The sequence below is a fragment of the Pseudochaenichthys georgianus genome, chromosome 4 (assembly GCF_902827115.2).
Source record: "Pseudochaenichthys georgianus chromosome 4, fPseGeo1.2, whole genome shotgun sequence".
In the NCBI taxonomy this organism is placed as follows: domain Eukaryota; kingdom Metazoa; phylum Chordata; class Actinopteri; order Perciformes; family Channichthyidae; genus Pseudochaenichthys; species Pseudochaenichthys georgianus.
The window spans coordinates 14,279,144-14,303,683 of record NC_047506.1 but is presented as its reverse complement, the minus strand read 5'-3'; the positions used below and the strand labels follow the sequence as shown (position 1 = coordinate 14,303,683).

At 39.9% G+C, this 24,540-nt stretch overlaps 1 protein-coding gene and 1 long non-coding RNA gene across 6 annotated transcripts; one reads left to right on the top strand and one right to left on the bottom strand.

Moving 5' to 3' along the window:
* Nucleotides 1-1,692: 1,692 nt before the first annotated feature.
* On the bottom strand, nt 1,693-24,163 carry tmem44 (transmembrane protein 44). 5 transcript variants are annotated; one of them, XM_034080491.2, is made up of 10 exons: nt 23,141-24,162; nt 22,937-23,063; nt 22,765-22,855; nt 22,369-22,526; nt 19,616-19,702; nt 19,351-19,521; nt 18,624-18,785; nt 18,386-18,454; nt 18,141-18,263; nt 1,693-1,956 (listed from the first exon to the last, which is right to left on the bottom strand). In XM_034080491.2, the coding sequence occupies exons 1-10, from the start codon at nt 23,371-23,373 to the stop codon at nt 1,783-1,785; spliced, it is 1,395 nt and encodes a 464-aa protein (XP_033936382.1). In that variant the 5' UTR covers nt 23,374-24,162; the 3' UTR covers nt 1,693-1,782. The 5 variants fall into 5 exon arrangements, with proteins under 5 accessions (XP_033936382.1, XP_033936387.1, XP_033936386.1 ...); XM_034080495.2 differs by having other exon boundaries at nt 1,863-1,956; nt 18,173-18,263; XM_034080493.2 differs by having other exon boundaries at nt 1,869-1,956; nt 18,112-18,263.
* LOC139433706 (uncharacterized) lies at nt 10,918-12,988 on the top strand. Its single transcript, XR_011643094.1, has 3 exons — nt 10,918-11,277; nt 11,397-11,605; nt 11,842-12,988. It is a non-coding gene; the product is annotated as an uncharacterized lncRNA (long non-coding RNA).
* Nucleotides 24,164-24,540: the final 377 nt, after the last annotated feature.

The window sequence follows — 24,540 nt, the reverse complement described above, 5'->3', positions numbered from 1 at the left end:
TGTGTGAGGTGAACAAAATGTCCTGCGGGCTCAAATCAGCCAATGTCTTCCATGTCCTCTTCAGTGAGGCGATCTCTGACGCATGGGCCAAGAAAAACAGAAAAGGCTGTTTCCCACTGCAGCTTCAGATGTGCTAATCCGTCCTCTTCATCACTTCTGCAAACAGAATTCCACCTTTTTACGTGGGACACGCGGTTTGTTTTCCTTTGGCCTAGTCTCAGAAGGGACAGAGATGAGGCCCAGAGATGGAGCAATGCTAGCTCAGCACTCATCATGACATCAGACGGCTTAGTACAAACATGTCCTTTTTAGTTGATTGAATCTGTTGGATATACAGATAAGACATTTTTTAAGGTCCATTTACATGCAGGTTAATAGCTTAAGTTTTTAACCAAAAAGATTAAACTTTTACAAAATGATTGATCCCAGTGAAGTTGAGGAAACATATTTTGCAATCTGAGTTCCAGTTAAACAGCCACTATGTGAGTAATCATTGATCTTATTCTGAATTTCAGATGTCAGGCTTCTTAACTAAGCTGCACACATGGGATACATTCCTATGCATTAGCAACACTACTAGCCTATGCAGCAGGAAGCACCCAAGGCATTTCTATGTGGGTTGATTAATCACATCCCAAATTCAAATTCAAAAATAAATATGTACTAAGCACTGAATGAATTTAGGAGGTCAAATGTCCACTGGCAGTAAGGGTGTGGTTAACATCACATTATTAATAGGGACTTCCTGACATTATTGTATATAAAACCACATGTGAAATAATTATACAAATGTTCAAAGCATGTATTTTTTACATTGTTACATGAGACCTGATTTGCAGAAACTAATGCACAAAAAAAGACCTCCTTAAAATGTAACCTAATAATTTACAACAGATAGAACAATGATATGTTATCATCTTGACATGGATAACCCATATATAAACATAAGTAAACAATATTATTGAATTATCTCCCAGCCCGACCCATCATGTCATATTTACACACCGAACAAGGTGTTGAATGACATTCATTTCTACAGCTGATATCAGCAATTGCTGTTCAACTAGTTGTTTCCCAGTAATTTGTCTCGGACAGGCATATCACTTAGGGAAATGTAACAGGGAGGAGTCAAATGTGCTCCATAACTTTGCTCTAATCTGTGTATTGTTCCGTTATCAGTTTTAGGAAGTCCCTTCAGTTAAAAATGGCCTGGTCTGTTTCTCCAGCATCGTGGTCTAAAGACTGGGAGCAGGCAAATGGAGCTCTGAGGGATGATGGAGAGGACGGGGGAGTCATGGCCGTCTAGTCTGGTGCCTATCTGCTCAGAGGGGCCTTTTCCCAGTCCAGCCCTGATAACCTGGGGCGACTAGCAAAATACAGGATATGACCCCATAACCCTGCATGGCAGCAGGGTCGCAATATTGTTTTATTAGGGAAAGACTTCTCTCAGTTCTCAGAAGGCTTTGTGAATATAGTCAAGACAGAGCTTTGACTTAGTTAAGCCACAAGCTTTAGTTAAGGTACATTTCTATTTAAGAGACAAACTGCACAATACAAAATCACTAACCATAATATGATCTGCAATTTTAATTGTCATTGGATCAACACTGGCCAGTCGAGCTGACGAGAAATATACTGTTTATTGCATCACACACATCCCAGTAATCCCAGTAAAACAAGACAGATAACAGGTTAGTGTTTTATCTTTTTATTTCCCCTCAAATAAATGCACCAGGTGTGTATCACATTAGTAATTGATAATGACATTTGTTTGTTTTTCTGTCAAAGCTGCATCTCATTCTCTTTTCTAGAAGACAGGGATTTCTGTGGGAATCCAAACATGGCACAGGTGCAGAAGGGTTTGGGGTTTGTTGGCCTTTGAGTCGGAAACTCTTCTCCCTCCCGTTGATTTGCTGTTGGTTCTCTCCACGGGGCATTTGCCTCTTCAAAATCCCACTGAAAAATACAGAACAGTCAAGATATTATGATGGAGAATTCAAGACTATGACACATCAAAATGCTTAATAGTTTACAATGCTTAGATAACACTCATCATACCTTAGTAGCTTATTAACCATCCCTGTAGCTATTCATTTATTCTGTTATGTCTTAGGATACAATAAAAAAATATTGTACTGTAAAGACATCCATAAATGGATCGGTCGGTTTCTATTTGATTAGCTATCAGACTCTTTCCAAAGCTACCAGACACTACTGACAGAAACACAATATTCATATTTTTGTCATATCTTTGATCATAAAGGCAATCTTACAGCAAGTATTAAAGCTGGATAATATTCTAAATATGGCTTATTATGTTGTGTTTTTTTTCGATGGGACTTTTCTTTTTCTTTAAATTATGGCTATAATACCTTTGTCTGCTGCACCCATCGACATCAGCATATCGATTTTATTTTTCGCCTGCCCTCCCGTCTGATCCTTTAAACTGAGAGTATGTAGACCATCTATTATAGGTAATAAACATACTATGGATAGTTACCTCAATACACCCATAAATCCAAACTATCCCCTTGGGGCCTCAACATTGGTATTTTTTTGGGTGACAGATAATGTCTCATGGTTACAGTGTGCTCACACCATCTAAACTACATGCGAGCAGCGAATACAGTCCATTTAGCACTTCTTTGTCTTGCCTTATCATTTCTGGAATACAGAAATACTTGTGGTTACTTCAGACCCTGATCCTTATCCTATTTAATACTGGTTATTTGTAATGTCCGAGGTCCTTTTTTATGACTCATGTTGTGTAAGAGCATCAGTAAAATGTCAAGAATGCAAAATGCCTAGACTTGCTCACACACAGTTAGATCCTGGCCAGCAGGCATCACACAGGAGACCATAAACATCTCCCAAAATAGCAGCGAGGGTAACACTGGCCCCCTATAGACAAGCAACTATTTTACACTACTTCCTAGGCAGACAGGCCCAACCCAGTGCTGGTCTTTAATCAAATATCCTTTACAGGAGAACAATTGGGCCACAAAGCAAATCTCAAATAATTCTTACCCTTGCTTACACCCCCTCCCCTCACCTCCACGAAAAACTGGCGCTCAGCAGAAATGTGTAAGAAAACAAAGGGCACAATAGACAATTCACGCTGTTGGGTGCAGTGAAGTCTGACTGCTCGCTGTATGCAAGAAACACACTGCAAAACCTTGTGTGGTTTTTATCATGATCCGCAATTATGGTGACTTCACGAGAAGCAGACAACTTTTTTATTCATGTATTCTGTATACACATCTGAAATTGTTCCCTAGCACTATGATCCGTTTCTTTCTTTCCCCGACTGACTTTTTTACAGTTGGGTGACCTCTGCGTTTTATGTAGTGGAAAAGTTTGACAACCAAATACAAAGCGACAGTTTTCAAAGCGCAGGCTGGAACTCATCTGTATATTTTGTGTTGGAGATTACACATTAGACACTGTGGAAACCAACTTTCCATTAAATCACCAAGTAAACAGCTTCTGTTAATAATAACCAGCAAGTGGAAAACCTGCCAGAAAGGGAGGGGTCAATCTATGAATGCTGTCTTTGTTTAGAAAAACCTCAGACTGGTGATGTGTTGATCAGAAAAGATCATCAGATAATATCAGGAGTTTACAGATTGTGTATTATAGCCTCGTAGACTAATGTGAGCTGCACCCAAAACATTGAATATTTAGAAGCTCCTGACATTTTCCGGGAAACAAACCTCCACCAACCATTGAGAGTTTAGATTAGATTAAGGTACAGAGGAGGAGTTTTCACACAGCCAGATATAGCTGTACACTCTACCCAGGGTTCTTACACCTTTTCCAAAGTCAAATTCAAGCACTTTAAGCATTTTCAAGGTGCATTTTCCAGCTTTTCAAGCAGCTTACAGCTGTTGTAAATTACATATTTATATACACATACTCAAATGATTATTTCCCTACCTCACATTAAATCAGATAGCCTTCTACATGAGGATGAAAAATTCAAGAAAATTAAACCTAAGTTTAATATTTCAAAAGGAGTGACCTGTACGTAGACTGGGCCTCCCATATAATCTGTCTGAGCCAATATAAAACAATCAGCCACATAACTTTTCAATACATTATTGATTACTATTTCTGAGGTACTTTTAGGTTGGCAGTAAACATAAGTCAGAGGTAAATGGTGTACTTTTCCTCCACTACATGTATTTAATCCCTTTAGTTACTTCACAGATGTGGATGAATGATGTGAAATCTAATCAAGTGTTAAATCAGACTTTAGTTCCACCTGGAGTAAATTCACCAGCTACCCTGCAGTATACAAAGTCATTCAAACTAGCTGCACCGTCACCAGCTTTGAGAACACTTTAATGATCAATCATTATAAAACATATCATATATATTATTCTGACATGGACCAATCTGCACAACGACTACTTTTACTGTCGCTACTTTCACTATATTTTGATGAGAATACTTTTCTACTTTTACTTGAGGAACATTTTGAATGCAGAACTTTTACTGTGACAGAGTATTCCTACACTCTGGTACAAGATCTGAGTACTTATAATTTCACTACAAGATCTGAGTACTTGTACTTTTACTCAAGTACAAGGTCTGAGTACTTATTCCACCTCTAGTAGTGTATTAGTCTGAATTGTAGCCACAAAATCACGCAGAGCTGCATAAAAATAGACTCACAATGGTAACAAGTGGAAAATAATATTTACAAATGTGTCCAATGATTTGTAGGTAATGTTGACTACTCAAGACACCTGACTTATACATCTTCAAAGGAAGACTGTGTTCATTATACAATTACATGGGATTAAAGCAAAATGTAGTTTTACTTGTATAATACTTCAATTTTATATAAAAGACAGTTTGTTTTCATCCGTTTTCAAATAAACAAAGTATTGGCTTTCAGAATATTAAACTTGTTTCGGCAAATTCAGATGATAAATACAACTTTGAAGCTTCGGCATAATTACAAGAAGAGAACGGACTAATGTAACATCACAGCAGGCATAACAACAGCCGGTGTTTCTTGTGAGTGTTTCCCCGGTACACAAACACACTCGCGAGCTTCCCCCAGACCAGTAATACAAACGAAAATGTGTCTTCGGGTCAATGTGACTGATTTCGATAGAGCAAGTTACATTTGGTTTAGGTACGAAACATACTACCAGTAGAAATACATTGCTTTCAAAATCGCTCTGTGTCGAATCAATAGATTATATTTCGTGAATATAACACGAAATGCCGTGAGTGCTTCATCCTCTGAACACTAGTGATGGGAATTCCGGCTCTTCTTGGTGAGCCGGACCTTAAGTTTAAGGTCATCCACGTTTTTAAGTCCTTAAGGCATTCATTGAAAAATGAATGTTAGGATTATAAACTGAAGCAATATAACAATGAGCCCGGCCCAGCCTGGCTCGGCTCACCAAGAAGAGCCGAGCCAAACGGCTCGGCTCACCAAGAAGAGCCGAGCCAAACGGCTCGGCTCACCAAGAAGAGCCGAGCCAAACGGCTCGGCTCACCAAGAAGAGCCGAGCCAAACGGCTCGGCTCACCGTTTGGCTCGGCTCTTCTTGGTGAGCCGTTTGGCTCGGCTCTTCAGTTTACCACATATTATACCTTTTAATTAAATCAAATGTAGCCCTGTTTTGACTAATGATTTATATGTGTACACATATATCACTTAAATTATTCAATACATCCTTTGTACTGAAGTATTCAAAAGTAAAAATTACATGTTTAATATAAACGCCAAACGGCTCGGCTCACCAAGAAGAGCCGAGCCAAACGGCTCACCAAGAAGAGCCGAGCCAAACGGTGAGCCGTTTGGCTCGGCTCTTCAGTTTACCACATATTATACCTTTTAATTAAATCAAATGTAGCCCTGTTTTGACTAATGATTTATATGTGTACACATATATCACTTAAATTATTCAATACATCCTTTGTACTGAAGTATTCAAAAGTAAAAATTACATGTTTAATATAAATGATTTGCTGTGGCCAATTGTTTTCATTGCATTTACAGACCCGTGTAACTCTCTGATACCACCCATGCATTGACTTGCTTGTAGAACCACGCAACACAAAACAGATAGCAACACCTATAAAAACTATTTAAAAGAAAAGGGGCTACTTTATCGACCTATATAAAGTATATAAATATATATTTTTTATATAAAAAAATATAGAAGACTATATAGACCAAAAAGATCCTGCATTTTAGCCATGCCTCATTTCGCTCCATTTGCTCTTTCCAGCGCTGTTTTTGCAGGGGGCTGATTCTGTGAGCGGCAGCTGACCACGCCCCCCTGCAGGAGAGGGGAGCTTGCTTTGAGATCAGCTGCTGGGCTGTCAGAAGAGGGGGAGCAAAAGAGATCTCCGTCCTCCGTGTTTTATTCTTAAGAAGAGAAGTAATGGGGCAGAAACCCTCCTTTTTACACAGCGGTCCAGACATAGACATCAAATGGCGACACATATTCAGTTGCCAGTTACTTTGGCATCGGGGCAGGGATATCTAGATACTTTCCAAGGTTTGACATAATGAATTGTGCTACTTTTAAAGCAAGCAACGATGTTTTCAAATCTGTAATCAAAAAGCTCCTCAAAAACACTATCGAAGCAGTTCCCGTCGTTGCTACGTTAGTTCAAACAGTAACAACGGACTACTTTTCTTAGCGGATGCATGTCAATTTAATTCAATACATACAACTATTTTTTAAATCAATAAAATCATTTTCTAAATCCATAAAAGCATTTCAATTAATATTGGGACTCATGTCGTTACTTTGTTGAGAATGTGGCCGTGTAATAAGCGGGATAATGTGCACATTGCGTAATGTGCCATCAAGCCGATCTAGATCCCTCCGCAAAAAAAAAACAAAAAAACGGCTCGTTTATCCCTGCAATAGCTTGATTTCACTTGACGTCACACCGCTGCGTTCCTTTGGCGCGAAATTCCATTGGAGGTCAGGAAGTAATTTTCCACAGAGGATCTAGCTGCGAAAATGCCGGTGTGTTGTGTAGTTTACGGTTTTTTCAATCGATCCGGCCAAGAGAAAAACAAGATTTTACCGAGTGCCGAAGGTTGTCGTCCATAAAGCTGAGCAATTTAAGAAGCTCGGAAAAAATGGCTTTCAAACCTACATCTGCGGTCGGGAGCAGCAGAGTCGTCTAATGCAGTGTCTGCAGCGACCACTTCAGAGGTATTAGCTAACTTGGATTTTGTGGCTTTGTTTATGTATTATTGGGTTGTGGTTAAATGCTTATTTACTTAGTAATACTGATCATGTTTAAGTTACCTGTAGTCTAATATGGACTTTGATGGGACTTTTTAGGGTGCCCTAGCGCTTTGGGTGACGTTGAGTCGGTAGACTGGGCTCCCACTGTTAGCCTCGGTTACCTATGGGCATAGATATGTCTCATTATTTGTGTGAACATAAAAATAATTTGTGTGTAAATATGTGATTTGTAAATGTAAAACACCATCCACAAATGCATTTAAAAGATTTGCAAACTCACCAAAAAATGTGCAAGTGTAAAACGGATCTGCAAATACGCAAAATATTTTCACAAAAAAAAAAAAAAAATCTGTGAATATCTCTTTAACATTTACAACTTTCGATCAGGCATTTGTGAATCCATTTTGTATTTGTCGACCAAAAATGCGCTTGCGGATCTCAAATCTCTGCTCGTGGATCGTCTTTTTACACACACGGAATTTTGAGACATATTTTCCTCCGGTCTCTTCTAAAATCTACTCGTGTCACTCGGTTATTTTCGGAAACCACGTGATTGCCCGCTGATGACGACATTTCCGCATGATTTCAAAGTAAGAGCATGATGGTTTGTTTAATGCTCTGTTTTTATATTATAATGAACAGCGGAACGTTAGATGCATTTTTTATCACCATCATCATCATCATCATCATCATGTTATAGTGATACAGTTAGTTTGTGTTAGTTTATTGGTTCAATACAGCATATATCGAGCACATGCATTGATGTTGAAGTACAGGCTAAGTTACAATGTAAAATTGTAAGTACAATGTAAAGTCCTGTGCTCTGCAGGTGCCGGTAAAGAGCAATAGAATGACAAAACCTTTCCAAACAAAACAACTAGTAGGGCGGGCAGGCAGGCAGGCAGGCAGGCAGGCAGGCAGGCGGAGGGGCTATTGCTCTAAACTGGAAAAAGGGCCTCCCCCCGAACAAAAACACAAGACCTTTTTTTTTTTAATGTAAAAGAAACCAAATGATTATTACATTAACTAAATTGAACAGTAATTCACATCTCATAACAAATAAATAAGCTAAGGCGACTACTTGCATTCGGTGACTTAATTTCAACTATTAAAGACAAAATGGGGACAATTCTGTTCTAATGTATTTGACCTGTCTGTGCAGTCCAGACATACTGATAAAATAGGGCCTCTAACCAGGGGTTGAATTGGGCCGGGGCTGTCCGGGGCTCAGCCCCGGCACATAGGACGATGCTCTGACGTCATCACCCTCGCTCATTTGTCATTTGTTTAAGCCATAATGTCAAAACATCTCTCGTTCTTAATATAGACTTTATTTAGGGTCGATATGTGTTGACTTCAAAATTTAAAATAGCAGATCTCTGTGACAGGATATAGTTGTTCCGCTTAGTGAACGTGTGTCTCTGCTCCGATCAGGAGCTGCAGCACCGTGGCTCCTTCGTGCAGAGAATCTGCAGCGGTGTGTGTGTGTGTGTGTGTGCAGAGAGTCTGCAGTGGTACTGCCAAACCCCCGACCCGTCTTGTAACACGGAGCCCGTTTCCTACACCATCAGGGCCGGTTCTAACCAATTTGCTGCCCTAGGCGAGATTTTAGCTGGCGCCCCCCCTTGCCAGAAAATCGTTCAGTAGAACAAATAAAAGTATCCAAGGAATACACAATAGAATATATAAAGAATAAATGAAAAATCTCTACAAAAGACCAATGCACTACAAAAACAGAAACGTATTGACATGTTGGTTATATACATCAAAAAGGCTTCAAATGTATTCAGTATTATATGAACATGTTTTAATTGGGGTGAGGACATCACATCCTCTAGGGGGGTCCGGGGTATGCCCCACCGGGAAGAAATGTTTGAACATTTAAAGTAACATGCTTCAATCTGGTGCACTTAGAGCACACATTACTAGAGACCTGATCTAGGGGGTACAACTCTAACGGCCGTCCACACAGCGGCGTGCGTTGAAGCTTCCCGGCGGGCGTGTCTGAAACTCAACCAACAACCAATCACATGAATCTCCCGCCCCTGACATACAAGCAGCGGTTGGATTGGCTAGAGCTTGTACTGTCATATGATTCGATTGGCTAACGCTTCTGCCGTGGCTTCAAAACTTGAACATTGCTCAACTTTTGCAGCGAGCCACGCCAGCAAAGTGACGTTACCCCATTCAAAGTGAATGGTGAAGCTTGCAACGCACGCCGCTGTGTGGACGGGCCGTAAAACACCCATATGAAAAAGATTGGTTTACATTTTAATAACCAAATATGTGAACATAACCAATAATCTACCATAGTCAATAGCAAATAAATGCAACTTGTTTTATTTTTGTTGTTCATTCATATTTTATTTTACCTAGTTAACATGTATGTGTATCTCTCAAGTTTTAAACGATATTTTTGGTTACTGTCCTATAGTATACATTGAAATGATTTCAAACCTGTTTACCCCAATAATTATAAAAGAGTGCCTTGGAAATATTTGTTTACATAAATTGAATTTATCTCTCTCGCTCGATCCCACGCCCACTTTGGCTGTGAGCTGCGGGTGCCAGATAAGCCAACACCCCCCACTTTCATCACTTACAGCATCCATCGTACAGGGCAAATGAAAAGTGTAACCGGGGTGAAAAGGGTGTTACCTTGACTTAATTATGAATGTTGTTACATCAATGCCGAACATTAGGATGAGCGCAAACATTCAAAATGTCGCCATAGGCGACCGCCTATGTCACCTATGCCAAGAACCGGCCCTGTACACCATGCTAAATGTATGTCTGCATAAAGCTGAGTTATGATCGGTCATAATAACACAGAATTTGGTGATGATTAAATAGTTTACAGTGAGATTTACTCCTTTTGGCCATACTCACGCAGCCCTACAAATGAATTGAGATTTCCACACAAATGTTCTTTAGCAAGTGTGCAGAGCAGTGTTGATTTAAAAAAGCAATTTGAAGGTTGGATATTTGTAAACCTTTTTTTGTGTATATATATTCATAATTTAAGATGTAAATGAATTCCAGTTTATTTGTAGTACTTTCTATTTTTATTGTGACATTTGGTGGCATCAAGGTCTGCATTTGATACAGATAATGGAGCAGTTGCTTTAGGGCCACAGTGTAGGCCTATATCCCTTAAGGTCAAATAATGAGCAGCGAGACGCTTCTATATCATATATAGATAGATACTTCATTCATCCCAAATTGTGAAATGTGTGGAAACAAGTATAAACACAATAACATTAAATACAAATGAAAGCAATAGACAGGAATATATGCATATACAGTAGAAAGGACACAATGAATATTATAACATTTAATGTAGCCTTACTATGAAGGCTAACCTAAATACGGTGCTTTTCTAAAGATTACTTTATTACTGCACTGGTAAAGTAAAATTAGGCCGATTAATAAGATGTGAAGTGCTTTGTAACTTCGACCCGCTTGACTGAATACACAACAAACAATGAAGAAAGAGTTTTATCTGGGCTGCTCCGCTGCCAGCTGCTCCCCCGGGACCCGAAAGTGGCGTAGGCTAGAGCCTGTACTTCAACATCAACGAAAGTGCTCGATATATGCTGTATTGAACCAATAAACTAACACAAACTAACTGTGTCACTATAACATGATGATGATGATGATAAAAAATGCATCTAACGTTCCGCTGTTCATTATAATATAAAAACAGAGCATTAAACAAACCATCATGCTCTTACTTTGAAATCATGCGGAAATGTCGTCATCAGCGGGCAATCACGTGGTTTCCGAAAATAACCGAGTGACACGAGTAGATTTTAGAAGAGACCGGCGGAAAATATGTCTCAAAATTCCGTGTGTGTAAAAATACGATCCGTGAACAGAGATTTGAGATCCGCAAGCGCATTTTTGGTCGACAAATACAAAATGGATTCACAAATGCCTGATCGAAAGTTGTAAATGTTAAAGAGATATTCACAGATCTTTTTTTTTATTTGTGAAAATATTTAGCGTATTTGCAGATCCGTTTTACACTTGCAAATTTTTTTGTGAGTTTGCAAATCTTTTAAATGCATTTGTGAATGGTGTTTTACATTTACAAATCACATATTTACACACAAATTTGTATGTTCACACAAATAATTATGAGACATATCTATGCCCATAGTTACCACACAACAATTAAGCCCAGATCAGAGGCATCTCTTCGACGAGAGCAGAGGATGGAGCTCAAGGAAGACCAACAAAGACAATCAGAATGTGCAGAGGCTTTGTTGGATCTCCTGCAGACAACCGAGAGCCCAGAACCGACGCAGCCCCCGCCGTCTGACAGCCCACAACCAGAGGACACCAGTGGGATATTAAATGACCAACAAGGTAAATTAACCACCAGCATTATTATTAAATATTACAAATGTGATTGTCAGAAAATCAATGCAAACTTTGAATTGGTTTAGAAAATAGAGTACTAACTTGAGAATCTGCAATAATTGGAACAGAGAACTTGCATGTCTGTAAAAAGGTTGTCAAAAAGATAACTTCACAACAATTCACATTCATATTTGACTATTTTAAATAACTAATTATGCTTGCTACTGCTATATTGTATGCAGATGCAGGATGCCAGACTGATTTAACGATGGAGGACATCGAGAGGATGGAGGAACACAACAGAGCTGGGAGATCAAAGGCACTGGACACAAAATTCAACCAGGAGTCCTTTGAGAACAACGAAGAGAAGACAAAGTTTTACACCGGGCTCCCCAACTTCTTAGTTTCACTTCAGGTTTTTCAACTGTGCGAGCCCTACATCACCTGTGGCCCTATGTCTGTGCTCTCCAAATTTGAACAGTTCATTTTAGTTTTGCTGAGGCTGAGACTAAATCTCCCTCTGAAAGATTTGTCTTTCAGGTTCAACATCTCTCTCTCCACTGCTTCTAGAATTTAGTTAATTGACACACTTCATGAGAGTACAGCATTTATAATTGAGTGGCCAGAGCGACATGTACTTCAAGCTACAATGCCAATGGGATTCAGACAGGCATTTGGATAGAGTTGCTGTGATTGTTGACTGTTTTGAAGTTTTTATTGAGAGGCCCTCTAATTTACTAGCTAGAGCACAAACATGGTCCAACTACAAGCATCACCATACTGTTACATTTCTGATTGGTGTTGCTCCCCAAGGCTATGTCACTTACATATCTTGTGCCTGGAGAGGAAGAGTTAGTGATAAACAGATCACAATACAGAGTGGGCTCCTAAAAAACCTGTTACCTGGAGATATTGTCCTAGCAGACCGTGGGTTCCATATTGGCGATAGTGTGGGATTTTACTGTGCTTCACTAAATGCCTGCATTCACCAGGGGGAAAAGTCAGCTGTCAGCATACAAGGTGGAAGAGACAAGAAAAATAGCTAATGTGCGTATTCATGTCGAAAGAGTCATAGGATTAGTCAGAAGAAAATATCAGATTCTGCAAAGCAGGGCTGTGCCCATAGAGCACATGCCAACAAAACCAGGTGAGGCACTAGCATTAATTGACAAGATTGGGGTTATTTGCTGTGCCTTATCTAATCTGTCAGTGTCTGTCATCCCATTGGAGTAAAGTCATGGAGCTGTAGTCTTGTAAATAAGAAACCATGTATTATTCAGTATCATTTAATCTTTTCAGTAAACATCTTTTTGTGTTCAAACATCTTGTGTTCAAGTCTTTTCAGTAAACATATTTTTGTGTGTTGTAAATTGTGTAGCCCTACTCAATATACAACTTTCATCTACATTCAGGCTCAATTCATTCAACAATATTCTAGAGATGACAATTGGTCTGGTGATGCTCCCATGTATGGCCATTGAGGGTTATTGTAAATGTAAATAAGAAACCATGTATTGTTCAGTCTTCTTAGTATCATTTAATCTTTTCAGTAAACATCTTTTTTACAATATCAATATATCACACAGCCCTACTTCCTCTAGTGAGTGTGGTCAGTGAATATGAAGGTGCTGTAATGCAGGTTAAAGAGCGGCCACTGTGCAAATAATAATGCAACAAGGAGAGAACCACAACTTCCGGGACCAGGACGGACCACAGGTGCTGGTAATCACGCCTTCTCTCCCTCCTGATTATCTTGCAACTGAAAAATTGAACAGCAGACAGGGAGAGGAGGCTTTTAGTCACCTGATAGTTATGCACTATCATGTTCTTGTGGAAAAAAATGAGCACACCAACTCTTTATGACTTTTACCTTTCCCCTTGTAAGTTTCTGTCCCAACACTTCAGGGAGAACACATAGTCTGAAGAAACTCAACTCTGGGAATGATGTTGTCCCACAGGTCCACATCACGCACAATTCTCTCTACAAAGAGGTCATTTTTAGTCCAAACAACAAAGTCGCTGTAGTCAACGACGACGTGGAGCTGAGCCTGTACTTGATGGTAGTAAGGCAAGGCAAGGCAAGTTTATTTATAGAGCACTTTTCAACGCAAGGCAATTCAAAGTGCTTTACAAAAAAAGACATTAAGCATTAAAAAAGAAAAGCTAATCAAATAAACATTAAGAAAAAAATACATTGATAAAAGTTACAGTGCAGTCTAAAATATAAATAGTTCAATTAAACATTACAAGAAAAAGTAGATGGATAAAAGTTACAGTGCAGTTTAAGATATGAATAGTTCAAATAAAAGCAGCGACAAAAAGAAAAGTCTTCAGCCTGGATTTAAAAGTAGTGAGAGTTGCAGCAGACCTGCAGGTTTCTGGGAGTTTGTTCCAGATATTTGGAGCATAATAACTGAACGCTGCTTTACCATGTTTAGTTCTGACTCTGGGGACAGAAAGCTGACCAGTCCCTGAAGACCTGAGAGATCTGGATGGTTCATAGTTTAGCAGGAGGTCAGTAATGTATTTTGGGCCTAAACCATTCAGTGCTTTATAAACCAGCAGCAGTATTTTGAAATCTATTCTTTGACACACAGGAAGCCAGTGTAAAGACTTCAGAACAGGAGTGATGTGATCCACTTTCTTAGTGTTAGTGAGGACTCGAGCAGCGGCGTTCTGAATCAGCTGCAGCTTTCTAATAGATTTTTTAGTGAGACCTGTGAAGACACCATTGCAGTAGTCGAGTCTACTGAAGATAAAGGCATGGACAAGTTTTTCCAAATCCTGCTGTGACATTAGTCTTTTAATCCTAGATATGTTCTTTAGGTGATAGTAGGCTGATTTAGTAATTGTTTTAATGTGACTGTTGAAACTCAGGTCAGAGTCCATGACTACACCTAGATTTCTGGCTTTATCTGTTGGTTTGAACATTGCAGACTGAAGCTCAGCGCTCTGTAGTAGTAGGCATGTAGTAGGCATGTCTCCTGTCCAGCTTCACAGTGCCCCCATCGTTGACGAGACAGAAGCCCTGTTCTCCAGCACACCTGCTTCGATTGCAAACAGAACTGCTCCAACGTGTGAGCAGGATTCTGACAAACTGTATAGACAGAGACATACTAGAATAACTAGATTGATCGTAAAAGCTAGTAATGGTATAACATGAATATTATAGCAGGCATAATTTTGTCTGAGCTTAAGTGTTGTGTCAAATATGCTTTGGGTTGGGATATTTATTTTATGACTTACCCAGCCATACAGTTACCGTGTGCTGTAACAACCTCTCCATCTTCTTTAGCTACAATCCACGTTTTTAAAATGGTGTTTCTCCAGACCTCTGGGAATGGTTGACCTACAAAATTGAAGCTCCAGTTAACAACTTGATAGTTAACATACATTTAACAACATCAAGCCATAGCTAGCTAGTCTAGTTTTGTTACGTCCCCAGCTCGTTTCGGGGTAAAAGGGAAGCAACACATAACCAGATGGTCTTGGTAAAGAGGTTGTTTTTAATATTAACCTCAACATAGAGTGATATAAACAACGTGCAGGCTGTTCAAAGGCTCTGAGCTGTCTATAAACAACAGTACACAAAAACGAAGGCCACAGAATATCACAGTCACGAATCAGGACACTTAAGACAGAAGTGGTAAGATGTTTCGCACAAGTACAACGCCGTCACCAAAACACAATATATCCTAAGCTAAACACATACACTCACATCAATATCCTAAGTACACACACCATAAGCACCCGAGTTAACCTCTGTTAACAATATCATAAGGACACACACATACGCACCAATAACACACACACATTCTGAGGTATGGTAGCATGGCGTCCTAGCACAGATCCAGCGCCCCGAATGTCAACAACGTTGCAGCTTAAGTAGCGTCATCAAGATGCCTCTGGACCTCTGGTAGGAACGAAACAACGTCGCCGATGCAGTAACCACAGTACCTACATGTAATCATAACACACATACACATATATATTATATATACACACAGAACACTCACAGGCCAGTTAATGCTGAAGGCAAGGCGACAGCCGTAACACTGCCTTACATGAGTCCATGTAGCTAAAGTTAGCTAGCTAGATGTCTCCTAATAATGCTACTTAGAGGTAAGAAGGTAACTCACCCGGGCAAAAACAAGGCGACATTTGTTTAATGCCTTTTTGGTGCCGAGGTCATTCACCCATCCACACACGAAGTAGGTGAAAGCTTCCAGGCTTTTATACGCTTTCATTTGGCTAGCCGTGTAGTAGGAGGTATGAAGGACGAGGTAGCTGGTGATATCCATCGCCTCGACAGCGGGCAAATCTGATAAATCACGAGAAAAGTCGCTCTTTTTCAGCTGATACGGATCGTATCCGATGTGTGCTGTGATTTTTTTCACGATATCTGCGGCGTGTAGGTTCATTTAATTGTTTGACATAGTGTCATAGTCGGTGTCCTCCACGATTCCTGCGTTGATGAATGATTGCGTTTTCACTTCCTGACCTCCACTTGAATTTCGCGCGTCGTAGAAGTCACGTGACTGAAACCAAGCTATTATTATTATCCCTCATCGAGTTCGCTATTCAACTAGCAAACGTTAGCTTAAACAAACGTAACATGCAACGTTAGCCTAATCTAAAATGCTCTACTACGGCGTACCTTTCATGTGGCTCGTCAGCGCAGACTCTCGCATCGTTATGTTTGCAAACTTTGCAGGAGGCTACTCGTGGGCTTGACCCTCGTCTTAGCCATGGCTTGTATTTGTCTTCTGCTAGCCAACGCTCGTTGAAACTGCAACCTCCTGGCACACAGTCATCTATCACTCTCATCAGAATGCCCAGGTCACACGTAACACAAACACTTGCAGGTCGCGCGCATAGCGCGGGAAGGTGCAGCGGAGCTGTTTTATGTAGAAGCGAAGCAATTCTTTTCTTTTAATCTAAAAAGCGAACTATTCAGTCAGACAGCAATTTATTGTAAAAGTAAAGCATTTACATTTTCAAGCACTTTATCTCAATTTCAAGCACCATTCCCAAAATTCAAGCACTTTCCCAACCTTGAAAACACCACCACGATTGCAAGCCCCCGTACGAACCCTGTTTACCACATACAACATAACCACATATTACATTTTGAAACCTTTGTTAAAGGCCTCTTACTTCTCTTACATGTACTAAGGGGCAGTCACGTCATTTGCTTTTTCCTGTTTCATAAATGGAATCAAGATGCAATTGTTTGCGCTGACACCATTTGCCTTTGTTTCTGATTAAATTACATCCTCCATAGCTTGGTTTTCCACAGCAGAACAGTAAGGGAGTTTCTCTTGTGGCTTGAGTGCCTGAAAAAGAACAGCCAGTAATTTCACTCTCCCTGCAAACTCAAACTCAAAACAGTGGAGTTTGGAGCTGGTCTCAAACAAGTCTGTTTTTTGCAGTGTAGAAGATGTTTAATTCTGGGCAGAAATTGTACGCTGTAGAATAAAGCCACTTTTTTCCACTTCTTCAAATCATCATTGAAATACAGATTCTGCTTCTCACAAATATTCTCCTCAGACTTTTACCCACAAACCCTCACACAAATGGGTGTCTCCAAAGAGTTTGACTCATCAATCCAACAAGAGCATGCTGACTGTTGTCTTCTTAAAAGAACCTCTGATGACTGTCTGGCTTACTTCCCTCAGAGTCACATGTGAAAGCAAGAAGCTTGATGTCCATTAACACAAACTCCTGACCTCTCCTGACAGTTACTTTTTATGACCAAGCGCTGGACGTTTCATTTGCTCAATATAACTTCTAAAATGAATGAGGCATTTCATCTATCTTATCTCAATGGGACAGCCCTTACATACTAAAAGTATATTATCTACAGACACTGGAGGTACAACCGTATTTTTTCCACCCTTTTAGTAGGTCAATTATAATGTTTTGACTTTAACCTCTTTATGAACTTCCGTGCTGTGCTTTGCAGGGAAACCCGTTACATAAGCCCATCTCTAAAAAGGCAATACAATTACAGATTCATGAATAACAGAAGTTTACTCAAGGGGGATATTGCACAGCAGTCAAACACTCTGTTGTATTCATTTATGCTGTCACGGTAGGCATTCAATACTAAATATTGCCGCCCCCCAGTGGCACATAATGAGAATTACACTTAAAAGCTTGGTCGGTCTGAGATTATAAAGGTTTTCAGTATCCACAATTGCTGAAATATTGCAGAAATAATATGTAAATAATATATGGAATAGTGAAAATTTGAGACTTTTCCCCAAGATTTTCCCTTTTGACAACAGGAAATACCAAATTGAAGTCACTGTCGCACTGCTGGCTGAAATCAAATAATGGGTGAAATATCAGTTTCAGATAACTACAGGCTTAACATTTAATCCAAGGGGTTCAACTTTGCTTGTGCAGTTGCTGGCTACTGTATTTTGCATTAAATGTAACGCATTTATTTTAGACCTGTGCTCTGACTGAATAACTTAAAGTTTGAAAGAAGATGTCATACTGCTCACCAACAGGGCTACACAGGGCTCCAACCCACCTCCAGGTCAGAGCTGACCGGGGAAGACTCACAGGATGTATCTGAGGAGTAGAAACGGTCACCTCCGATCACTCGCAGCGTCATGTTGAGAGGCAGGTCCTTTACCTCGGACAACGTCACTTTCTGAAGGCAGGTCAGCAAAACAAAAATAAATATGTATTCCAATGCAAGAATTGACCGGTGATGGAGGTGCAAAACAATGTAAGTGAGCTTGCAATCTGTTCCACACCAGATTATTCACTTACTTTTTCTGCAGGATGAAGACTGACATCCATATAACCGCCCATCTCAGTCATCCTCTGGACAGGATTTGTCTTTGAAAAAAGTTGTCGAGAATTATGCTCCAACTAGAAAACAGCACTGGCATTGATATTATAAAACTGACTCATGCACATCCACACAATTAATGAGTAGAAAACATCTTATTGTCATTGTTTATATAAAACAATCAGTTCAGAAGTCTTGTATTGTTGTTAAACATACTTTAGTCCTGGCTGAAGAATGAACTTGCTCTTTTCTTTGTCTCTTCATGACATCGTTATCCTCAGTTGGGATGCCTGATCCTCCTAAAAGGTTTTCTCTGTCTGTAGAAAAATGTACAAGCTGCCGTGTTGTTCCTCTCTTCCACCAGTGGATGACAAGAATCTGATGTTAGATTAAAGGTCAACAGATTCCAACTGGTTGAAAAACCAAACAATTCAGCATTAAAGCATTTAAAGACATCATTTATATATTACAAATAAATGAAGTGCATGCATTCCCCAGATATCTAACAGTTTGGGCAGTAATGTTGTTATTGGAGTCCTATTTAAAATGTGTTTCTTTTTTTCTTTAGTCATGGTGTCTATCACTGTTTTTGCTGAAAATATTACATGAGAAAGATCAGAACCTGGAAAAGCTGAATAAATATTGTGAATCCACCAGAAACCTTTTGCAACGCTGTTCCGAATGTCCTGGTTAAAACCTTTTCAGGAGTGTTAAACTGGAGTGTAGCCCTGAGCTAAACGGAACCTTTTTCCACATTTCTGCACAAACCTACCACTTCTTTAATAGTGTTATTTCACATGTCTCTTCTATTTTATATTGTTGATTATTGAGTGCTCATTCACTTTTAAATAAAAGTTGTTTGATTTGTTTTCCTTGTATGCGAAAACCTACAGACTGATTGTGAGCAAGTAGTATGTAATCACACTTTGATTTATGAGGATACAAGAAGGTCCAGGGTGATGCAGCATATCGCTGACAGCAGCCACGGCATGACTCTTAAAATAAACCCAAACCGAGTGCTGTAGAGGAGTATGGCCGCAGCGTACAGGGCACTAGCCAGGGAGCACAGGAACCCAGAGAAGATGTGGGCACAGGTCAACATCTCCCCTCTGTACTAAAGGGAGAACGTTTGAAAGAGATTTAATACTGGGACCAATTTTGTGAATGCAAGAGAAAGGTACTCTGACATCTTGTGTACTGTCACTTACTGTTCTACAGAGTGCAGGGAACCTGGAGGTACAGGCGATGACAGAAGACAGCAGGCCAAGTATGTAACCCAGGATTTCAGTGTTGTCCTGATGGGACAGTTTTAGGTTGTTATTTTGTAAAAAGCAATATAAGGAAAGGATATTTAGATCTTAATAAGCTGTGGTGAAGAGCGTGAGTAAAAGGTTAATGGTCAAATGAATACACTAGCAAATGTGTTCAGTACAGTCTTCCAGTCATTACAACTGTTAAAATATTTGAGCAACACAGTCTCACTCCCTGATAGTCCAATAGCGACGCTTGGTCAGGGTCCTTTGGCGTGCAGTTGTGACTCGCCGAGTCTCCTTCAGCTTCATAAACGGACGCAAAGAGCTTTCAACTGATTGCAATGTATTCCCATCGGCGGCGGTATTTGACGCTCAGGGAAGCACCGCATTTTTTCGGAGTTTAGGATTGCCGAAGACACTACACTACCCATAATCCTCAGCTATCGTTTAGGACTACACCATGTGCTTTGCTTGACAAACCCCGTGATTAGTCCTCAAGCTCTGTGATTGGCAGTGCATGAAGTTTACACCGAGCGTCACACAGCACTTTGAAATGTGAATTTTAAACATCACTTTAAATGGAAGATCCCCATAGCCCCCACCCACTCGATCGGATCGTCCGATACTGATTCCGCGATCGGCCCCAAGATTGGCGATCGGAGCATCCCTAATCCCTAAACTGTGAAGTACCTATGTTGCAAATGTATTATATTTTCAATTTACACACGGCATCTATTGCACGTCTGTCCGTCCTGGGAGAGGGATCCCTCCTCTGTTGCTCTCCCTGAGGTTTCTCCCATTTTTCCCTTTAAACTGTGGGTTTTCTTCGGAAGTTTTTCCTTGTACGATGTGAGGGTCTAAGGACAGAGGGTGTCGTATTGTCATACTGATATTCTGTACACACTGTGAAGACCACTGAGACAAATGTAACATTTGTGATATTGGGCTATATAAATAAACATTGAAACATTGATACTGTCACTTACTTTTGCAGACACCAAAACACATGACGTTGACCTACAGTTATACTCACATTCATTATATATGTTGAATAAATAGAGATTGTCTTTGCAATGGTACTAAATAAAAAAAAATTAAAATGTGTTTTATTAATAAATTGCAATTTATTTAAAATGCCAAGTTCAAGGAACTGCCTTGTCACTTATATCATACATGGAAGTGGAGCCTATAGTTTTCATTGAAAGGTGGGGTAGGTAAGTTTGAGAAAACCGGCTCGAGATACACTTTTTGTTATATTCCATGAAATGCTCTTAAAATCCCGATAGCAATGAATATCTTGAGTGCTTTGACAAAAAATCCATACAAAAATGTCATCTGTGGAAGCCATAGTACTGTAAAAAGCACAACCAATCATTTTAGCCGGCCCGGCTAAAGTAACTGGATGGCCTACCTGCCTGTCAGTCTTCCATCTGTGCACAAACTTATCTCGTGCCCTCATTGGTCATGTGCGCGTTCGTGTGTGTTGGAGGAGGGGCTCTGTAAGGAAGTAGCAGATTTTTTTCCGGCTGTGTATTTTCAAATTCTAGCGCACTCTAACTGGTTTCTCCAAAATTACCTACCCCACCTTTAAACGATTTATTTTTCAATAAATACATCTCAGTAACATTTATATAAAATTAAATATAACACTGAAATGGTAAAAAAAACGTAAATTATTATTAATATCATCAAATAAATGTCAGTCACCCACAATTACGTCATTGGTGTTACTGCTACATAAAACGCTTTTATTTTTGAAATAATGTACTGTCTCTGAAGAGCTTCCTGTTACAAGAGATAATTTGAGGCAGTGCAGTGGACTAAGACATAGGGTAAGTCAGATACTTCTTACTTTGTTTGTTAAAGATGTCATTTTATCTTCAAATTTTACATGCAGCGTTTAAGTCTGTCATTAGTGTTACACATTTCATAGCCCTAGGGGTGAACATTTGAACGGGAAAATGTCTATATAGAGTCTATGGAAAATGTATTGCATTGAAGAGTTAAACTATTTTGATATTGACTGAAGCCATGTGGTCTGACGGGTCTGACACATGTTAAAATTGTAGTGTTTTCTCCAAATGGTCACTGGTGTTACTCTTCTTCCTGGTAACACCAGCAACACCAGTGACGTTCCTATATAAATAAGCTTTGTATAATGTATACAAATACTTTAAGCTCTACTCATCATTACATTACATTGCATTTAGCTGACGCTTTTATCCAAAGCGACTTACAATAAGTACATTTGACCTCAACATCAAGTTAAGACGTTGTTATTGCTATTCAACAGGTTTTATGTGTAAGAAGGAATGCATTTCAGCAGATTTGTATCACCCAGATTCCACCTTTTCTGTAGAATTTGTATATGGAAATACACTAGTGCTGCAATAATTGCTTATTGCGATTTGCAAAAAAGTAATCTTCCATGCAAAAATTGAAGAAACTGCCACCTGTCCCCTAAATATAATATTTATATTTATAATATATAATAAGAGTTATGCTGCCTTTGTCAGTTTAAATCATGATAAAGTAAATATATCTGAGTTTTGGACTGACAAAACAAGACATTTAATATTACATTATATTTGAGAAACTGGGATCCATGTTTCACAATGTAACAAACAATCACACAACAACTGATTGTTAGTTGCACTGTGCAATGGGTTGTACAATTACAACTAGCCAGCATGGTGGTGTGTTCTTACTTGGAAGGTGGCATGAAGCAGCTTCCTCCCGCTGAGATGCCCGTCTACAGGGTGGTGTGAGTCCCTGGACTTCAGAAAACCACCAGCAACCACCATCAGTACACACACTGCCAGGAGGTGCTGCCTCCTCCGCCCCCTTATGATCCTCATCCTCTTTTCTGAGAAAGAACACAGACACAAGAGGAGATGTTTGCATTTGGACTCAGTTCTAACACTCAGTCTATTCATGTCTTTGGTTATCTGTAGAGTTTCTCTGATAAGTCTCCTAACTGTTTTGCCTAAAAGGTGTGGGCCTGGGTATTAGTACTACCTTACTCCACTGTTTGAATGCTGAACAGTGTCTGGGAATGATAACGTTTGCATTATTGTAGAGATTAGGCATTTCTCTTAACGTACCTGCCTTTGAGTTCCAGCACAGGAGTACAGGTAAGCAGCAAGAAATAAAACCGATACCATCCATAGCAGCAGCAAAAGCACCCAAAATAATCTAAACAAGGGAGCAACACATTATTATTATCACCAGTGCATGGAAAATATCTTAAAATGTATGGTAACTTAAGTATTTTACCTGAATATGAAGCTGTCTGGACAGAATGGCTCCACTTGTGCTACACAGGTTACCGAGGAGGCTGTAGAGGAGAATGATGCTTTCTCCCGGATTTTTCCCGCGAAATGTGCACCTCTGATACACGAGCCTTAAAGAGTTAACACGGTTTTAATGGTAGAACATTTTAACATTAAAATAACTAGAACAAGTGCAATTATTACTTACAGAATGCATGATAGCAGTAGAAGCAGCGCAGATAGAGAGCTCAGGCCGATGGGGACGCAAAGTTTGTCAGCGCCATGAGAGAAACAGGTGGTGACTGCATCGACGCAAAATTCAACCAAATTGAAGAAAACAAAGTTTGGATTACCTCCTGTCTGACCGTCTAAGGTCAATATACGCGGTTCCATATTGATTGCAAATAGGTTTACATCTCCTGTTACTAGAAAACAACTCATCCTTGCAGCACCTGTGCAGCCATGCAGCCGCCTGACTCACAGTGACCCGTTTATTTTGGGGAGGAGTTCACCTGGCTGATAGACACCTTACACAGAATACTGGAGGTTGTGGAAAAGTACCTACAGAAGTATCACTTTAGGAAGACCAATCAAACAAAGCTTGAGTTTATCATTTAGTTGGAGATCATGTCATTATTATATGATGTGATCCTAGTTCTTCCTTTTAACGTTAGCTTGTGTTTGAAGAGTCATGGCCTGTTTGTTGATAGTAACTCAGCATGTCAACATCAATATGCTAATGTAGGTGCTAAATTAAAAACATCATAACCTCTAAATAAGGCTGCGGCCCCACGAGGACGAAAACGGCTAAACGCATAGGATTAACGCAATCGCAAACGGCTTCCGTCCACATGCAATAATTATCCGGATAGTGTCTGCCCACACGAGACCGCTCCGTTTAGCTCCAACCGCTGGAGAAGCTGCAGTACATATGCAGGAGCCTCTACGTGGCGCTGTAACTTCCTCCACAAAAGCAGCGAAGAAGCATGGTTGTCATGGTTGCCCTTCTGTTTATTCTCCGCGGTGGGGGCCGAGGGAACCGGGCAGAGTTTTTCGCCAGTCAGCGTTTATTAAAGTTGAAATCTTCCGGACAAAATTATAAAAGTGCCGGTCAAAGGTCTTCTTTGTTATTTATTGAGCTTTAAAACAAATGAATAACGACTCTATATAATATAATGATAAAATACACGGAGCCTCTCTTTTTCCTCCTTCTCTTCGGACAGCGTCAGTGTCTGTCTCATGCAGCAGCTGATCCAGTAATGAGTGACCCGGCCACAGTAAAAAATAAACATATTTATAACTAGTTTAGGGAGTTTGAGAGGTAATTAAAATAGCTAAGGGTGATGATCTGACTTGAAGTGTGTGTTTTGCTGCAGCGGGAGGAGCTGCAGGTGGGCAGAGCTGCGTGTCTCCGTCCTGTCAGATTAGACTTCACTCGCGAGAGAAAGATAAATAATCTGAATTCAGGATGCAGTTTACTTTGACGAGGGGGTGAGCAGCAGAGGTGGGGAGAGGCGGGGCTATTGCCTCATCATTATTGCTGTAGATGTTGCACAAACAACTGTAGCATGGTCAATAGCGTCCGGAGCACGATAGCAACTCTGCGAT

Excerpts from the sequence above, each read along its gene's own strand:
- tmem44 (XM_034080491.2), bottom strand. The coding sequence starts at position 23,373 with ATGAGTTGTTTTCTAGTAACAGGAGATGTAAACCTATTTGCAATCAAT. Across the intron at positions 18,264-18,385 it reads GTCTTCATCCTGCAGAAAAA|AAAGTGACGTTGTCCGAGGT; the intron begins GTAAGTGAATAA and ends ACCTGCCTTCAG. Across the intron at positions 1,957-18,140 it reads CGGTCAGCTCTGACCTGGAG|TGGGATTTTGAAGAGGCAAA; the intron begins GTGGGTTGGAGC and ends TGTATTTTTCAG.